The 18804-nt window shown below is 40.4% G+C and overlaps 1 protein-coding gene across 1 annotated transcript in view; it reads right to left on the bottom strand.

Annotated features, from left to right (window-relative positions):
• Positions 1–18804, bottom strand: part of TRPC4AP (transient receptor potential cation channel subfamily C member 4 associated protein) — a 77671-nt gene that overhangs the window by 14252 nt on the left and 44615 nt on the right. The window contains exons 8-9 of the mRNA XM_079944614.1: positions 10997–11182; positions 34–176 (exon numbers count right to left, since the gene is read on the bottom strand). Of these exons, the coding sequence (XP_079800740.1) occupies positions 34–176; positions 10997–11182 (329 nt within the window). The remainder of the gene's footprint in view (positions 1–33; positions 177–10996; positions 11183–18804) is intronic.

Genomic DNA, 18804 nt, shown 5'->3' with positions numbered 1-18804 from the left:
CCTCCTGCTCTGAGACGTGGCGGAAGGGCCCACCTGGTTTCGCTGGCGCCCCATCAGCAACACGCAGAGGACATAGAGCACTTCCAGTTTGTACATGATCTCATGCATGATCTTCATTGACTGAGGCAGCTGGGTCCTAGGTGAAGTGTGAGGCAGGCCATTTTCCTCCGAAGCCCCTGGAGGAGGGAGCACAATGGAGGCTGAGACAGCCACCAGGAGAGAGGGTTCAATCACTGCTTGTGAGGAAACATGTTTCTGCCCCTCAAACCTGCTCTGAACAGACTGAGGTATCAGAGCCATCAGACTGGGCCCTGAGTCCGTGACAGAGACTTTGAAAGCCACAAAACTCTCTCCAGGCCACCGGGTTCAGGGAAGCTTAGAAACTTAGGAACATGGACTCTGCAATTGTATCCCATCAGCTTTTAACACCCAGCAAAAATACTCTGACACAGCCAACCCAGTAATCTGATCCATGCCTTGCCCCCAAATCCCTTCTCCTGCCACCGCCGGACCCACCGCGCCCACCCCGAGAAAGTGCCCAGACACATGTCCAGCAGCAAACTGTGTCAAATTCTCTTCAGGTCACGAAGGACTCTTAGGTACCTGGTCCCTCTGCTTAGATGCCACAAGGGGGCACTGCTGAAGGACTAACATGGATGCTTTTTGAAGATTTTTTTCCCTCCTGTTTTTCAAACAGCCATGGAAAGTTTCCTAAGGCAGACGAGGCATCACAATCGATACTAGTGATACAGATACTATCTGTACAGATGATACAGATAATATACAGATATTATCTACTAGCAGGTTTTCATTTTACCCTATTTCATTATTAGCGACAACAGCAAAAGCTACGTAATATTCATGGACACAATATGTGTCAGGCATTGGGTTTCGGGCTTTAGGTAAACCATCTCATTTCCTCTACTACCCAGTTAACAAAAAAGTCTCAGTGGGTCACGCAGGCTGCAGTGGAGGGTACTCTCGGGAATGGGGCAGAGCAAAGGGATGAAGACTGAGGGCGGGCTGTGGAATGACAACTTGCTGGCTGTGTGACCCTGAGCAAGTCACCTCCTCGTCAGGCTTTCAAGTGCTCTGTAAACGGGAAGAAAAGTAGTGCTGCAGCGATCGGCTGGAGCTCCTGTGAGGAGTGAAGGAGGACACAAGAAGGCCCAGCCCCTGATTCTTGGGAAGCCTCACTCTTAGGTCCCTATTATTTTAAAAGGTCAGAGTTAGGAGACCTTAGGATTTACTTCCCCTTAGTTTTCCTCATCTTTAAGGTGAAAGGATGAATCAGTAACTACTAAGGTCCTTTTAAGTTCCTATTGGAACTGTTGCCCTAGAGGCCTTTTGAAAAGGCCAGAAAGTCTATGTGGTACAGAGCAGTGGTTATGAGATATATTCGGGTGAGGCACATGCAGTTATGATTTCTGTACGGGGATATCATGACCTAAAAACCTAACTTACTCCACCCTACAGACTTAGAACTATTTTTTCCAGCCATGTTACATCACTAATATAAAAGCTGAAAGATGACCAGCTGCTGAACGAAGCATGACAGAGAGGCAGTGCAGTACAGTGGTTAAGGACTCGGAGCCAGACTGCTGGGTGGCTTTGGGGAAGTCTGTTGATGTGTCTATGCTTCAGTATCCATCCTCATCTGTAAAACAGAAATAATGGCAACAGTACCTATCTCTTACCAACGTTGCAAAGATTAAATGATTTAATATGTTGAAAGTGCTTAAAAAATGCAGGGCACACGTACCCAACATACAAGTATGTGTTAAACAGAAGTAGAAAACGAACTCTGAGTTTTTGCTAATGCTTGCTTGCTATATGTTTTCTTCCTTTTAATCTGCAAGCTCTTAATGGCAATGAAAGTGACAGCCAGCAAAGACTAAGAAAAGTTTACTGGAAAAAATCTAATTGAGAAAATTCTATCTATTCACATATCTTTTCTTGCATGTTGGGAGGAAAACCATAATTACTCAATTTATGTGTTGGGACTCCTTGGCCCCGCTCCCAGAACACTTTAAGAGTCAACTGATTTGTAAAGAGAATCTGAAGAGCTATCACGCAGAATTGCGCCTCTGCTGCACACCTGCCATGTAGCCTCCAGCGCCTCAGCGTCCTCATCACCTAGCTTGGGGGTCTGGGGGGGACTGCGGGAGAGGACGTCTGTGGAAGGAGCAGGGGCGGCGGATGGCACATGAGCCCTCCTCAGTAATGAACGTCTGTGGAGAAAGAGAGATGCAGGCAGCCTGGACTCTGCCGAGTCACTGCCAACTTTTGGTGCCTGGTTTGCAAAGGCCTGACAAGAAACTCTCTGGGATAAATATTTTCACGAATCACAGTCCTGAAAGCAATGGCCAGAGCTTAGTAACAACGTGATTCCCAAGGATGAGGACAGAAAAACTAGTTTAAGAGGCCTGTGCTTCCCTCCAAATCTCTTCAGCTCCACAATACTGATTAAAGTGGGTACCACCCTCCATATATCTGTACTGTACCCTGGGGCACACTCACTTTAAAAAAAAAACAAAATAGCTCTGAGCTATGATTCACATGCCATACAATTCACCCCTTTCAAACGTACAATTTATTGGCCTTTAATATATTCACAGAATTGTGCAGCCATCTCCACAATCAATATTAGAGCATTTGTATCACCCCTAAAAGAAATCCTGTTCACATTAGCAGTCAATCCCCATTTCCCGCCAAGCCCCTACAGCTCCAGGCATCCACTAGACTACTTTCTGTCTCTACGGAACTGCCTATTCAGGACATTTTATATAAATAGAATCATATAACTTGTGTTTTTTTGTTTCTAGCACAACGGTTTCAAGGTTCATTCAGGTTGCAGTACGTAACAGTATTTCATTTTTTTAAGTTACTGTATAATATTCTATTACATACAATATACCACATTGTTATCCATTCATCAGTTGATGGACATTTGAGTTGTTTCCATATTTTGGCTATAGTAAATCTTCTCTTATGAACATTCGTGTCTAAGTTTTTACGTAAACATATGTTTTCATTTCTCTTGGGTATATCCCTACAAGTGGAATTTCTAGGTCATACGGAAACTATGTTTAACCTTTTGAGTACCTGACAGACTGTTTTCCACAGTGGCTGCACCATTTTGCATGCCCACCAACAGGGAATGAGGGTTCTGATTTCTCCATCTCCTTGCCGACACCTGTTATCTGTCTCTTTTTCAAAATTAATTAATTTATTTATCTTTCGCTGCATTGGGTCTTTGTTGCTGCACGTGGGTTTTCTCTAGTTGCGGCGAGCAGGGCTACTCTTGGTTGCGGTGCGCGGACTTCTCATTGCGGTGGCCTCTCGTTGCGGGGCACAGGCTCTAGGCACGTGGGCTACAGTAGTTGCGGTGCGTGGGCTCAGTAGTTGTGGCTCGCGGGCTCTAGAGCGCAGGCTCAGTAGTTGTGGCGGACGGGCTTAGCTGTTCTGCGGCATGTGGGATCTTCCCAGGCCAGGGCTCGAACCCTTTTCCCCTACATTGGCAGGCGGATTCTTAACCACTGCGCCACCAGGGAAGCCCCATGTTATGTGTCTTTTTGATGATAATCATCCTAGTGGGTGTGGAGTGGTATCTGATTGTGGGTTGGATTTGCATTTCCCTGATGGCTAATGATGCTGAGCATGTTTTCATGTGCTTGCTGGCTTTCTTATATCTTCTTTGGAGAAAGTCTATTCAGATCTTTTGCCCATAATTTGAAATGGGTTGTCTTTTCATTGTGGAGCTGTAGGAGTTCTTTATACCTCCTAGATACAAGTACCTTATTAGATATATGGTTGGCAAAAATGTTCTCCACCCTCCAAAAATGTTCTCCCATTCTGGCTTTTCACTTTCTTGATGGTGTTTTTTGAAGCACAAAAGGTTTTAATTTTAATGAAGTCCAATTTACCTATTTTTCATTTGGCTGCCTGTGCTTTAGTGTCATCTAAGAAACCACCACCAAATCCAAAGTCATAAAGATTTATCCCTGTTTTCTTCTAAGCGTTTTATAGGATTAGCTCTTACATTTAGGTCTTTGATCCTTTTGAGTTCATTTTTATATATGTGAGGTAGGGGGGTCCACTTCATTCTTTTGCATGTGTACGGCTAATGGTCCCAGTACCATTTGTGGAAAAGACTATTGTTTCCCCAACTGAATGGTCTTGGCACTCTTGCTGAAAATCAACGGACCACATAAGTGAGCGTTTATTTTTGAACTCTCAATTCTATTTCATTGTATATGTCTCTCTTTATGCCAGTAGCACACTGTCTTGATTACTACAGTTTTGTACTAAGTTGAAAAATTAGGAAATGTAAGTCCTCCATGTTTGTTCTTCTTCTTCAAGATTGTCCTGGCTATTATGGGCCCCTTGCATTTCCAAATGAATTTTAGGACCAGCTAGTCCATTTCTGCAAAAAAGCCAGAGGGGATTGTGATAGGGACCATGTTGAATCTGTAGATAGATGTGCAGATCAAGGTGTGAAATATTGCTACTTTAACAATACTGACTCTTCTGATTCATGAACATAAGCTGTCTTTACATTCATTTAGGTTTTCTTTCTTTCAGTAACAGAGACGTTTTGCACTTTGAATTCAGAGTATAAGTTTTATATTTCTTTGCTAAATTTATCACTAAGTATTTTATTCTTTTTTGATGCTCCTTTAAATGAAATTGTTTTAAGTTCATTTTTGGTCTGTTCATTGCTACTGTATAGAAATACAAGTGATTTTTGTACACTGATCTTCCATCCTGAAACTGTGTTGAATGAACTTGTTTATTGGTTTAGCGGTGTTTCAGTGGATCCTTAGGTTTTTCTATATAAAAGATCACATCATCTGTGACTAGAGATAGTTTTACTTCTTCCTAATGTGGACGCCTTTTATTTCTTTTTCTTGCCTAACTACCTAGCCAGAACCTCCAGTACAATGTTGAATACAAGTGGTAAGAGCAGATATCTTTGTCTTGTTCTGATCTTAGTGAGGGAAAAGTTTTTCAGTCTTCAGCTGTCACGTATAATGTTGGTTGTGGGTTTTCTGTAGATGCTTTTTAACAGGTTGAGGAATTCCCTTCTATTCCGAGTTTGAATGTTTTTATCATGAAGATGGATTTTATCAAATGTTTTTTTTGCATCTATTGATAATCATGTAGTTTTTGTCCTTTGTTCTATTGATATGCTATATTAAATTGATTTTCATATACTGAGCCAACCTTGCATAAATCCCACTTAATTATGTATATACACTTGATCAGGTATATAATCCGTTTTTGCTGCTGTATTTTGTTTGCTAGTATTTTGTTGAGCCGTTTTGCATCTATACTTGTAAGACACATTAGTCTGTAATTTCCTTGTGATGTCTTTTTTTCTTTTGGTCTCGTTTTGGTATCAGGGTAATATGGCTTCATAGAATGAGTTAAGCAAAGTTCTTTCCTCTTCTATTTTATGGAAGTCTGTGATGTACTGGTGTTACTTCTTTAAATGGTTGGTAGAATTAACCAGTGAAGCCTTTTGGGCCAGGGTTTGTCTTTGGGGTAGTTTTTCATCACTAATGTAATCTCTTGTTACAGGTCTCCTCAGATTTTCTATTTCTTCTTGAGTCAGTTGCAGGAGTTTGTATCTTTCTTATAATTCTTCCATTTCATCTAGGTTATCTAATTTATTGGCATACAGTTGTTTATAGTATTCTCTCAGAGTCCTTTTTAAAAATATTTGTAAGGTTGGTTATAATATACCCTCTTTCATTCCTGATTTTAGTAATTTGAACTTGTCCCTTTTTTGCTTGGTCAGTGTAGCTAAAGGTTTGTCAATTTTGTTGACCTTTTCAAAGCACCAGCTTTTGGTTTTGTGGATTTTCTCTATTGTTTTTCTATTCTCTATTTCATTAATTTCCAGTCCAATCCTATTATTTCTTCTGTTTGCTTTGGGAATATAGTTTGCTCTTCTTTTTTCAATGATTTAAGGCGGTAAGTTAGGTTATTTTTTGAGCTCTTTTTAAACGTAGGCATTTACAGCTATAAATTTATAAGCATCCTTTAGCTGCATTCCATAAGTTTGGTATGTTGTGCTTTCATTTTCATTCATCTCAAAATATCTTCTAGTTTCCTTTGTGATTTTATCTTTGAACCATCAGTTATTTACAAGTGTACTGCTTAATTTCCATACATCTGTGAATTTCCCAAATTTCTTTCTGCTATTAATTTCTAATATCTCTCCCTTGCGATTGGAGTACTTACTTTGTACAATTTTAATCCTTTTAACTTTCCTGAGTTGTTTTTTTTTTTAAGGCCTAGCATATGGTCCATCCTGGAGAACATTCCATGTGTACTTGAGAAGAATATGTTCTCTACAGTTGTTGGGTGCAGTGTTCTACATATATATCAGTTTAGTCTAGTTGGCTTACAGTGTGGCTCAAGTCTTCTATTTCCTTGCTGATCCTCTATATAGTTGTCCACTGTTGAAAATGAGTTATTAAAGTCTCCAACTATTATGTTGAACTGCCTATTTCTCTCTTTGAATCTGTTGGGTTTGCTTCATTTACTTATTTTTGGCTCTGTTGTTAGATACACACGCTGTTATATCTTGATAGATTCACCCTTTTATATTATTATAAAATCTATTTTTTAAATCTCTGATAACATTTTTGTTTTAAAGTCACTCTTAGTACAGCCACTACAGTTTTCTTATGGTTGTCCTTTGCATGATACATCTTCTTCTGTCATTTACTTTCAACCTATTTCTACCTTTGAATAGAAAATGTGTATCCTGTAGGCTGTAAATAATTGGATCTTTTTAAAAAAATCCAACATGACAATCTGTTTTTTGCGGTACGCGGGCCTCTCACTGTTGTGGCCTCTCCCGTTGCGGAGCACAGGCTCCGGACGCGCAGGCTCAGTGGCCATGGCTCACGGGCCCAGCCGCTCTGCGGCATGTGGGATCTCCCCAGACCGGGGCACGAACCCATGTCCCCTGCATCAGCAGGCGGACTCTTAACCACTGCGCCACCAGGGAAGCCCGACAATCTGTTTTTTGAATGAATTATTTAATCCATTCACATTTAATGTTATTACTGACAAAGTTGGATTTACTTCTGCCTTCTACTTTTTGTCTTCTATATAGCTCACTTTTTAAAATTCCTCTAGGTTTTTTTTTTTTTTTGCGGTACGCAGGCCTCTCCCTGTTGTGGCCTCTCCCGTTGCGGAGCACAGGCTCCGGATGCACAGGCTCAGCGGCCATGGCTCACGGGTCCAGCCACTCTGCGGCATGTGGGATCTTCCCGGACCGGGACACAAACCTGCGTCCCCTGCATCGGCAGGTGGACTCTCAACCACTGCGCCACCAGGGAAGCCCCCTTTCGTTTTCCTTTAACACTTTCTTTTGCATTAAGTAAATATTTTCTAGTATAACACTGTAATTCCTTTAATGACTTTCTCACTATATTTCTAAAGTTACTTTCTTAGCAGTTGCTACAAGGCTTGCCTGCCATATACATCTTAACTTGACAGACTTTTTCAGATATAAATTAATGTAATTCCAGGGCTCCCAGAGCTCCCTCTTCCCCCTTTTTGTGCTATTATTATGCATACTACATCTACATATGCTAAAAGCCAAACAATATAATATACTGTACAACACACTGTATACATTGTTACACAATACACTGTTATAATTATTACTTTATAAAATTTTATGTCCATTAAAGCAGCTGAGAAAAGAAAGGAGAGTAAGTAAATATTTACAGAGTCTGCTATAGTGACCCTCTTATTTACCATTTTGATTTTCTTCACTGATTCCTGTCAATTCGAGTTACCACCTTGTCCAATTTCCTTACTCCAATACAACTTTGGGTCCACCCACTTTCTTTGACCTGTTATTGTCAAATATATTACATTTCTATATGTTATAGGTTCAACAATGTAACTATAAACACATAGTTTTATACAACTGCTTTTGAAATTAGTTAAGGAGAAGAAAGATGCACATATATTGTCTTTTATTATTATACAATTACCTTCACCGATCCTCCGTTTTTTTGCTGTGTGAATTTGAATTATTGGCTGAGGTAACTTGCTTTCAGCCAGTATTTCTCCTAAGACAGGTCTGCTAGTAGTGAATTCCCTAAGTTATGGTTTATCTAGAAAGCTGTTTATTTCACCTTCATTTTTGAAAGAAGGTTTTATTGGATGCAATTCTTGGCTGAGTTTTTTCCCAGCACTTTGAATATGTCATCCCACTCCCTTCTGGCCTCTATCATTTCTGATGAGAAGTAAGCTGATAATCTTACTGGGATACTCTTGAACATGATGAGTCATTTTTCCCTTGCTACTTTCCAGATTTTCTCTGTCAGCATTTTCATTATGATGTGAATGGGTGTAAATCTTTTGAGTTTATTCTACTTGCAGTTCTTTGAACTTCTCAGATGTGTACATTAATCATATTTGGGAAGTTTTCAGCTATTATTTCTATTTTTTTCTGTTCCTTTCTCCTCTCAGTGAACTTTTCATTCCAGTTATTGTATTTTTCATCTCTGGAACTTCCATTTGGCTTTTTATATCTCTTATCTCATTATTAATATTCTCTATTTGATGACACATTGTCATCACTGCTTCTTCGAGGATAGTTTCCTTTAGTTCTTTGACCATATTTATAATGGCTGCTTTGAGGTCTTTGTTAATTCTGGTATGTGGGCTCTCTCACAGGCAATTTCTGTTGCCTGCTTTCTCCTACGTTTTGGTCATACTTTCCTGTTTCTTTGCATGTCTCGATTTTTGTTAAAAACTGGACATTTTAAGTAAATACTGTAGCAACTCTTGATACTCTTCCCTCTTTCTTCTTTCAGGGCTTGTGGTTGTTTTCTTGTTTATTTGTTTTAATGCCCTGGCTAGCCTATTTCAGTAAAGTCTATTTCTCTGAGGACTGATGAGGCCATTTGGCAGAGAGCGCAGCCTTGGGCATGTGTCCCTGGATGACAGTGTTTTAGCAGGGCTCTCTTTGTCTGGCTCTTTCCTTGATATCTCTGTTAAACTTTCTGCCTCATCTAGTATGAAACTCAGTTGTCAGGCTCCACTAACTGCTGGCTGAATGCTCTACTGTTTCTGACAATGCCTTGAGGCATAAATTGCTCCAAAGTCTGATTCAATTAAATTCAGGCAGGGGTAGTTTTTGAGACTGAGGTTTGTTTTGACCTCAGCTTTAAGTTCTTCTTAGCCTCCTCTTTCCTTGGTTCTCTCTGGTGAACTAGCTGGCATACGGTTTGGCTTTTTGTTCTCAATTAAAAAGAGCTCCTTTTATTTTCTTACCACCAAAATCTACACTGTTTCTGAGAATGACCTTGAGCTCAAACTTCCCAACATTCTGTTCTTACCTATTACCTCTCCCCCTGGCAAAATCTCAGTGCTATTACTCTGAGCAGGATAGGTAGCCTCTATAGCCTCCTCAGCTTGCCTCTCCCTACATAGTAGAACCTCTGTCCTACAAGAGAGCTGGGGCAAGGGCAATAAGGGCCATAGAATTCTTGGCCTACTGGGCCTGGGTAGAGCTTCTGTCCTATGAGTACAGTATTGAGGTGGGCGGAGGGAAGGAGCCCCTGGCATTATGCTAAATCAAATAAGTCAGAGAAAGACAAATACTGTATGATATCATTTAATGTAGAATCTAAAAAAGCTCAGAGAAACAGCTAGTGGTGGTTACTAGTGGTGGGGTGGGGTGGGGAGAAATGGGGAGTTACTGGTCAAAGAACACAAACTTCCAGTTATAAGATTAACAAATTCTGGGTATCCAGTGTATAGGATGGTTATTATAGCCAATAATACTATATCATATAATTGAATGTTGCTAAGAGAACAGATCTTAAATATTCTCACCAGAAAAAAAGAAATGGTAATTACGTGATGGGATAGAGGTGTTAGCTACTGCTACAGTGGTAATCATTCTACAATATATAAATGTATAAAATCAACACATTGTACAATTCAAACTTATGCAATATTATGTGTTGATTATATCTCAAGAAAGTTGAGAAAAGGGATGGAGGGAGGGAGGGAGGGAGGGAGGGGAGGGGAGGGGAGGGAGAAAGAAAGGAGCCCCTGCCCTCTTGGCTATATTCATCAAGAATTTAGCCGCCTCCACTCGGAGCTGGAAGGGATGAGAAAAACTGGTAGCCTGCCTCTTCCAGTGAGATTCTGTATTCCTTGTTTGGAAGCTGAGGGAGCCCTGTCTTTTAGGCCACACCTGTCCAGAGTGGAACCTGCATCAAGCAGAAACTCTAGTGTCATAGGCTCTCAATGTTCTCACTAAATTTTAGTCGATTTTCTAGAAGAAATGCTTCCCCACTTGCTGTACACTCTGAGAACAACTTCCACAGACTTTATGTGGATGTTTGTTGTTGCTGCTGTTGTATACAGGGTTTGTTTAGTTGCACTGACCAAGCAGGTCCACGGAGCTCCACACACTGCCATCCCAGGAACGAAACTCCTCCCTTCACTTTTATCTGCATGATTCCAGTGGGAATTCCTGGGTTTGTACAATTTGACCCCAGAGTCAAATGCTTTGGGTTGAGCACCTCACCCAAAACAGGCCACAGTAGTTCACCAAGGAGCTGGAGCTGAGACTAGGAGTACACACATTTACTAGGCAGTCTACTTGTCAGAACGGAGGAAAGATAAGACTAAAGAAACATGTAGAAAGAAGTGGAAACAGAGAAAGAACCCTCTGGGTTCCTAGAAATGCTCCAGTAATGTTTCCAGTTGATTTCTTGGGTTCTGCAACAAAGCCCCTGTCCCTGAAATCAGGTCTGCTTTAAGGGAGCTCAAAGAGGTTCTGTCACTGGCTATCAAAAGTCTTAACCATCATGATCCAGGACTGCCCTGAGGGAAATTCTACTTTGAGCAAATTTCAACTTATTCTGCTTGGAAAAGAGTTCAAGAATGGCTCTAGGAACCCAAAGGAATGCTCCCCACCTCTCAGGAGACCCATCCCGAGTACCTTGATTGTGCTCAGATTCCTCATTAGCCACTCGCATCAGGGCATCTAGCACCAAAGCATTGTCTAGCCAGGTGTACCACTCCTCCAACTCCTGAAGGAAGCTGGCTGTGCCCGTTGACTCTGACACCTTTCGAGTTGCCAGCTTGCAAAGCCGCTCGACAAAGCCAGGGATGCTGAGAAGGGCCGCTGTCGAGGAAAGAACAAAAGAGGAAATGTCAAAACAGAGACCAGCTCTAAAGCACTCAACAACCAGCTTCTCACCTTAATCTGACAGCAGTTAGTCAGAGCTTCCCTTTAAAATGAAATGCCAACCCAAGGTAAAACAGTAATAAAGTTATAAAAACAAATTCAATTTTAGCAGGTGCAGGGAAACAGACTCATATCTACTGGTGGGAATATAAACTAGAATAACCTTTATGCCGTAAATCTGTGTGTCTCTGAGCTAGGAGGTCCATTTCTGGGGAATTACCATAAAGAAATAACTAATTATATATACATAGATATCTGTATAGAGAGGTTCATTGGTGTGGTTTCTATAACAGCAAAAAGGTAGAGATAACTATATGTTCATTAATAGCATACTGATTAAATGATACATCCATGCAGTGGAATACAACACACAGACACTAAGAACAATGACACACACATCTTTATACAGCAACTCCAGCAAGATGTTTGAATTTACTTGTTAAGGAAGTAAATTATTATTATTATTTTAGTGATTTTTATAAAAATTTATTTATTTATTTATTTTGGCTGCGTTGGGTCTTCGTTGTTGTGTGTGGGCTCTCTCTAGTTGTGGTGAGCAAGGGCTACTCTTCCTTGCAGTGCGCGGGCTTCTCATTGCGGTGGCTTCTCTTGTTGTAGTTGTGGAGCATGAGCTCTAGGCGCGTGGGTTTCATTCAGTAGTTGTGGCACACGGGCTCAGCAGTTGTGGCTTGCAGGCTCTAGAGTGCAGGCTCAGTAGTTGTGGCACATGGGCTTAGCTGCTCCGCGGCATGAGGGATCTTCCCAGACTAGGGATCGAATCTGTGCCCCCTGCACTGGCAGGCGGATTCTTAACCACTGTGCCACAGGGAAGCCCCAAGGAAGTAAATTACTAAACAGTATTGGCTTAAGCCCATTTTCTTTAAAATTTTTAAAGTTTTCTTCTTTAAAATATGCACATAATATACATATACACAGATAAAGAACAGAAGGATATATACCAAGGTATTCACTGTGGCTGTTCCTGAGTAGGAGAGGATATAAATGCTTCTTTTAAAACTACTTAACTGGGGCTTCCCTGGTGGCGCAGTGGTTGAGAGTCTGCCTGCCGATGCAGGGGACATGGGTTCATGCCCCGGTCAGGGAAGATCCCACATGCCACGGAGCGGCTAGGTTCGTGAGCCATGGCCGCTGAGCCTGTGCGTCCGGAGCCTGTGCTCCGCAACAGGAGAGGCCACAACAGTGAGAGGCCTGCGTACCGCAAAAAACAAACAAACAAACAAAAACTACTTAACTATGGTTTGATTTTCCTATAACACACACATACTAGCAGGAAGAAAAAAGATAAGCCTTTTCTTTCTTTCTTTCTTTCTATTTTTTTAAGGTAAAGAAAGAAACTGAATAATTACCCAGCTCCTATTTGCACCAGTCACATTTTACTGACAATGATGAGTAAGACAGAAATTCTGGTCAGCATAAAGAACATAATAAACTTTGAAGGCAGGGAATCCAGGTTCAAATCTTGGCTCCAAAATTTAACCTTCTTTAAAATAAAGCTAACGCCTGTATGTATTTGCTTCTGTATGCATTAAATCTTCTTAAGGATAGAAAACAGTGGTTTGCCAAAGGCAAAGAGAATAACGCCACTGGGAATACAGTGGGAGGGGTACTTTTCAGTGAACAACTTTTTGAATTTGTAGATTTTCTGAATCATGTAAATGTATCATTGAATCAAAAATTAATAAATAACTAGATATTTCAAAATATCAAGATATTAATTTGGGAGTGTACAATATGGTTTAAAGAGTAATTATCTTATAGAAACACTGAAATGTATGCAAGTGAAATCTTACAATGTCTGGGATATGCTTCAAAATAATCCAAAGTGAGGACGGTAGGAGTAAATGAGGGTAGAGATAAAGACAGGCCAGCAGGGGCTTCCCTGGTGGCGCAGTGGTTGAGAATCCGCCTGCCGATGCAGAGAACCCAGGTTCGAACCCTGGTCCGGGAAGATCCCACATGCTACGGAGCAGCTAGGCCCGTAAGCCATGGCTGCTGAGCCTGCACGTCCGGAGCCTGTGCTCCGCAACAGGAGAGGCCACAACAGTGAGAGGCCCGCGTACCGCAAAAAAAAAAAAAAAAGACAGGCCATCAGTTGATAACTGTTGAAGGTAGGTAGTAAGTAAATAGGGATCATTGCACTGTCATATATATGTCTCTGCTTTTATATGTGTGAAGTTTCCCATAATAAAAAATTTTAAAGTAAACCTTAAAAGAATACAACATTAAAGAAAATTCTTTAAAAATAAAATAAATAAGAACAAAGTAGTTAGGAGGATGATATGAAGTCATATGAATTCAGTGCCGGCACAGAGCTTGGCAAATCATCTTAGCCCCCTCTCCATTCGCTATAAATTAGCGAGTGACTATAAAATAATGTGTGACTGCATTAATAAAAAAAGGTGAATTAAACTACACTGAGGGACCTCCCTGGTGGTCCAGCTGTTGGGACTATGCCTTCCAATGCAGGGGCTGTGGGTTCAATCCCTGGTCGGGGAGTTAGGATCCCACATTCCTCATGGCCAAAAAACCAAAACATAATACAGAAGCAATATTGTAACAAGTTCAATAAAGACTTTAAAAATGGTCCAAATCAAAACAATCTTAAAAAAAAAAACCACTACACTGAACTACACTGAAATTAACTTCTCTTCAAAAAGTTAAATATAGAATTACCATAGCAATTCCATCTAAAGTTCACTAGCAATTCCATCCTAAGTTCACACCCAAAAGAAGTGAAAACAGGTGCTCAAACAAATACCTGTGTATGCATGTGTTCAGAGCAGCACTATTCACAACAGTCAAAAGGTGGAAATAACCCAAATGTCCATCAGTGTTTCACAAATTGGTATGTACACGTTTCACAAATTGGTATGTACACACAAAGAATATTATTCAGCCATAAAAAAGAATGAAATACTGACATGCAACAGCACTGATGAACCTCAAAAACATCACGATAAGTGAAAGAGGTATGATATGTGATACAAAAGATCACATTTAAAAAATTTCATTTATATGAAATACCCAGAATAGATAAATCCACCAACAGAAAGCAGATGGTTGCCAGGGGTTGGGGGTAATGAAGAATAACTGCTGAATGTGTACAGGGTTTCCTTTTGGGGTGATGAAAATGTTTTGGAACTAGATGGTGGCTGCACAAATTGTACACGTACTATAAACCACTGAATTAAATGGTTAATTTTTTTAATGTGACTTTCACCTCAATTAAAAAAAAACATACTGAGATATTTTTTTTGAGATACCATTTTTTTCCTTATCAAGTTTGACAAATATCAAGAAGTTGAAAAAGGCCCTGTACTGGGAAGGGTATACAGGGTGGAAAGATGAACTAGTAATTTCTATGGAAGGTAAATCTGTTAATATCTATCAAAGTTTAAAAGGCAAATATCCAGCACATTAAACCCCATACACAAGGCTGTTATTTGTAGGAAAAAAGACTTGAGGTAAACCAAATTTCCATCAACAGGGGACTGGTTAAATAAATTATGCTACGCCCATATACTAGAATACTATCCAGTTGTAAAAAGGAATCAGATAATTCTGTATGTACTGGAACGGATGCTTTGCAAGATAAAGTTAAGTGAAAAGAGCCAGGGGCAGAATGGTGCTTATTTTACATCACCATCAGTACAAACAGAAAGGAGCCAGTCTTCTCTTCTTCCCTCCTCCACCCCGTAACTGGTCACGTACAGAGTATCCCTGGAGAGACAAATGAGAAACTGGTAATAGGTCACCACTGGGATGGGAACAAACTTTCTACCGTACACCTGCTGTTCCTCTGTAGTTTGTGAAGTTAAAACAAACAAACAAAAACTATAATTTTCCCCCCCAAAATAAACTAAATAAATGAAGAGTTTGGATTTCTAAAAATTTCTAATTTTGAAAAATTTCAAAAAGATGGATTTTTAGTCACACCTCGTTTCTCCAGGTAAATAGCTCCAGTTTCTCTAACTGTTCCTCACAGGGCAGTTCCTAAGACCTAGTCTTCACACCCTGCACACTAAACACAGACCTTCAGATGTAACCTACCCAGTATTCAGGGTTCTGAGACTGACTTCCACCCCAGATATTCCTGAGCTTTTGCTAGTCACTCATCTCTTGAAAAGCTGATGAAAGTTTTGGATTCTCTCCCCAGGAAAAACTCACTGGCCCATTATATTCACCAACTTATACGCAATCTCAGGGGACTGGCACCCCAGCATCGTACGGTCTTTGTACTTCTCACAGCTTTATCAGTAGCTACCACATGCACTGCTGGTTAACGTTAAACAGGTTGACAGCTAAAACACCCACAACTTCCAATAATTTCTGCAAAAGCAGACCTCTTCTCTCCTCTTATTTGTTAAAAATGTTAGTATTTCCCAAATACTCCTGTAAATTTTCCTGTTGCAGTTTAGGCTCTGCTTTCCAGCTCTCTGAGATGATTCTGAATTAGCTCATATGCTGTGTAAATCAGCATATATAGGTGTCACCTATAAATTGATAATTACCAGGCCTGTGGCTTCACCTACATCTGACTAACATTGTGAGTGATGTTTTCCCTGCAGATGGATCCATTTGTTCTTATCTGAATCAACAGAAGAGATAACTGGTACTTTCTGAGAAGCCTAAGAAGTTCTCTAACATTTTTATTATCTAAGCTCCAGGAAGATAGCATAAGACATCATTTTGCTGGCCAAGAAAACTATTTCACAGCTGCAGTTTATTAAAAACAAAACAAAAACTTTTCGGCAACATCCTACACACTTCAGCTTTCCATACTAAAATGGATTGAATTGTGTCCCCCCTGAAATTCATATGTTGAAGTCTTAATCCACAATATGACTATATATGGAGACAGAGCCTTTAGGGCAGTAATTAAATGAGGTCGTAAGACTGGGGCCCTAATCTGATAGGAATTGGTGTCCTTACATAAGAGGAAGAGACACCAGAGCTCTCTTTGTGCATGTACAGAAAAGGACACATGAGGACACGGTGAGAAGGTGGCCATCTGCAAGCCAGGAAGAGAGGCCTCACAAAAAACCACTGCTGATGGCACTTTAATCTTGGACCTCTAGCCTCCAAAACTGTGAGAAACTGATTTCTGCTGTTTAAGCCACCCAGTCTGTGCTATCCTGTTATGACATCCAAAGCTGACTATTACACATACCTCTATTTCCTTAAAAAACTAAAAATAGAGCAATCCCACTCCTGGGCATATATCCAGAGAAAACCATAATTTGAAAAGACACATGCACCCCAATGTTCATTGCAGCACTATTTACAACAGCCAGGACATGGAAGCAACCTACATGTCCATCAATGGATGGATGGATAAAGAAGATGTGGTACATATGTACAATGGAGTATTACTCAGCCACACAAAAGAATGAAATAATGCCATTGGCACTGACATGGATGGACCTAGAGATTGTCATACTGAGTGAAGTAAGTCAGACAGAGAAAGACAAATATCATATGATATCGCTTACATGTGGAATCTAAAAAAATGGTACAAGTGAACTTATTTACAAAACAGAAATAGAGTCACAGATGTAGAAAATAAACTTACGGTTACCAAGGGGATGGGGGGAGGGATAAATTGGGAGCTTGGGATTGACATATACACACTAGTATATATAAAATAGATAACTAATAAGAACCTACTGTATAGTACAGGGAACTCTACTCAATACTCTGTAATGACCTTTATGGGAAAAGAATCTAAAAAAAAAAAGCTGATATATGTATAACTGATTCACTTTGCTGTACAGCAGAAACTAACACAACACTGTAAATCAACTATACTCCAATAAAAATTAATTAAAGGAATAAAAAAATAAAAGTATTCAGTACTGGAGTTCAATTAAAGATAGACAACACTAAGGACTAAGATCTTTCTCATCCACTTGTAATTTAATTATGTTCACCTTGGGGCATTTGACTGGAGAAAAATGTGTGTGAGGTGGGGGGACAAGGAGATAGGAATTATGGTCAGAGAGTCAGGAAGAACTAGACCCCGTACAACAACATGTGCTAAAATACAACATTTAATAAAGCTTTATCCCAAAAGCTATAAGCTGACATCACACGTAGATAATCTCATGGGTTAGCCACACAGGTATGAAAGTGAACCTTGACATTTTATAAAGCCTTCCTTTTTTCAATCCCCCAAATCAATGAAAACTAGGCTTGGGGTTAACCCTCAGCTAATTAAAAACCCAACTGACTAGAATACCTCATTCCCCAAGGATGATGGGTAATGGTGGTTTTACTTGTCAGCTTACAAACAGGTCCATGAAGGTAATCGATACCAACAGGATAAAACTAACCTGCCAGAATAGATTCTCTAAAGGGGAAACTACAAGATGAAAGTTACTTAGTACCTCAGCACACACAGGTATCCATTACTGAAACTGTATGACCCTCAGTTTCCCAAGCTGTGCAATGGGGATGCTAATCTCTATTTCACAGGGCTGCTTGGAGGATTAAACAAAATCACTCCTAGGTAAAGCAGTTAGCTCAATGTTTGCCACACACAGGAGCTTAACAAACGTTAGCTTTTGTCAGTGTAGGTGTATGCACGTGCTTAAACTAGGTTTGAGGTATAATTTAGTTATAATAAAATTCATGTTTTTAAAAATGTATATTTTATGATTTAGTAAAATGAGAACTCCCCAAAGTCACAAGAAAGGAGGATGGGGGTAAAAACCCTACAAGGACCTTCTGGAAAGGATTCACCGTCCTAGATGCCATAAGGGACATTCATGATTCATGGGAAGAGGTCAAAGTATCAACATTAACAGGAATTTGGACAAAGTTCATTCCAACCCTCATGGATGACTTTGAGGGGTTCAAGACTTTAGTGGAGGAAGCAACTGCAGACGTGGTGGAAACAGGAAGAGAAACAGAATTAGAAGTGGAGTTTGAAGATGGGACTGAATTGATGCAATCTTATGATAAAACTTTAACAGATGAAGAGTATGGATGAACAAAGAAAGGGCTTCTTGAGATAGAATCTACTCCTGGCAAAGATGCTGGGAAGACTGTTGATGCAATCAACAGTCAAGGGGGAGGGCCGGTGGGAGAGGGATGGTTCGGGAGTTGGGGATTAGCAGTTGCAAACTATTATATATGGAATGGATAAACAACAAGGTCCTACTGTATAGCACAGGGAACTATATTCAATATCCTGTGATAAATCATAATGGAAAAGACTATAAAAAAGAATGTAGGGCTTCCCTGGTGGCGCAGTGGTTGAGAGTCCGCCTGCCGACGCAGGGGACGCGGGTTTGTGCCCCGGTCCGGGAAGATCCCACATGCCGTGGAGCGGCTGGGCCCGTGAGCCATGGCCGCTGAGCCTGCGCTTCCGGAGCCTGTGCTCCACAACGGGAGAGGCCACAACAGTGAGAGGCCCACATACCGCAAAAAAAAAAAAAAGAATGTGTACATATAAATAACTGAATCACTTTGCTGGAAAGCAGAAACTAACACAACATTGTAAATCAACTATACTTCAATAAAAAAAGGTTGAAATG

The sequence above is a fragment of the Stenella coeruleoalba genome (assembly GCF_951394435.1).
Source record: "Stenella coeruleoalba genome assembly, chromosome: 15".
Lineage (NCBI taxonomy): Eukaryota > Metazoa > Chordata > Mammalia > Artiodactyla > Delphinidae > Stenella > Stenella coeruleoalba.
The sequence above is the reverse complement of the archived record's forward strand: the minus strand, read 5'-3'. Positions and strand labels throughout refer to the sequence as shown.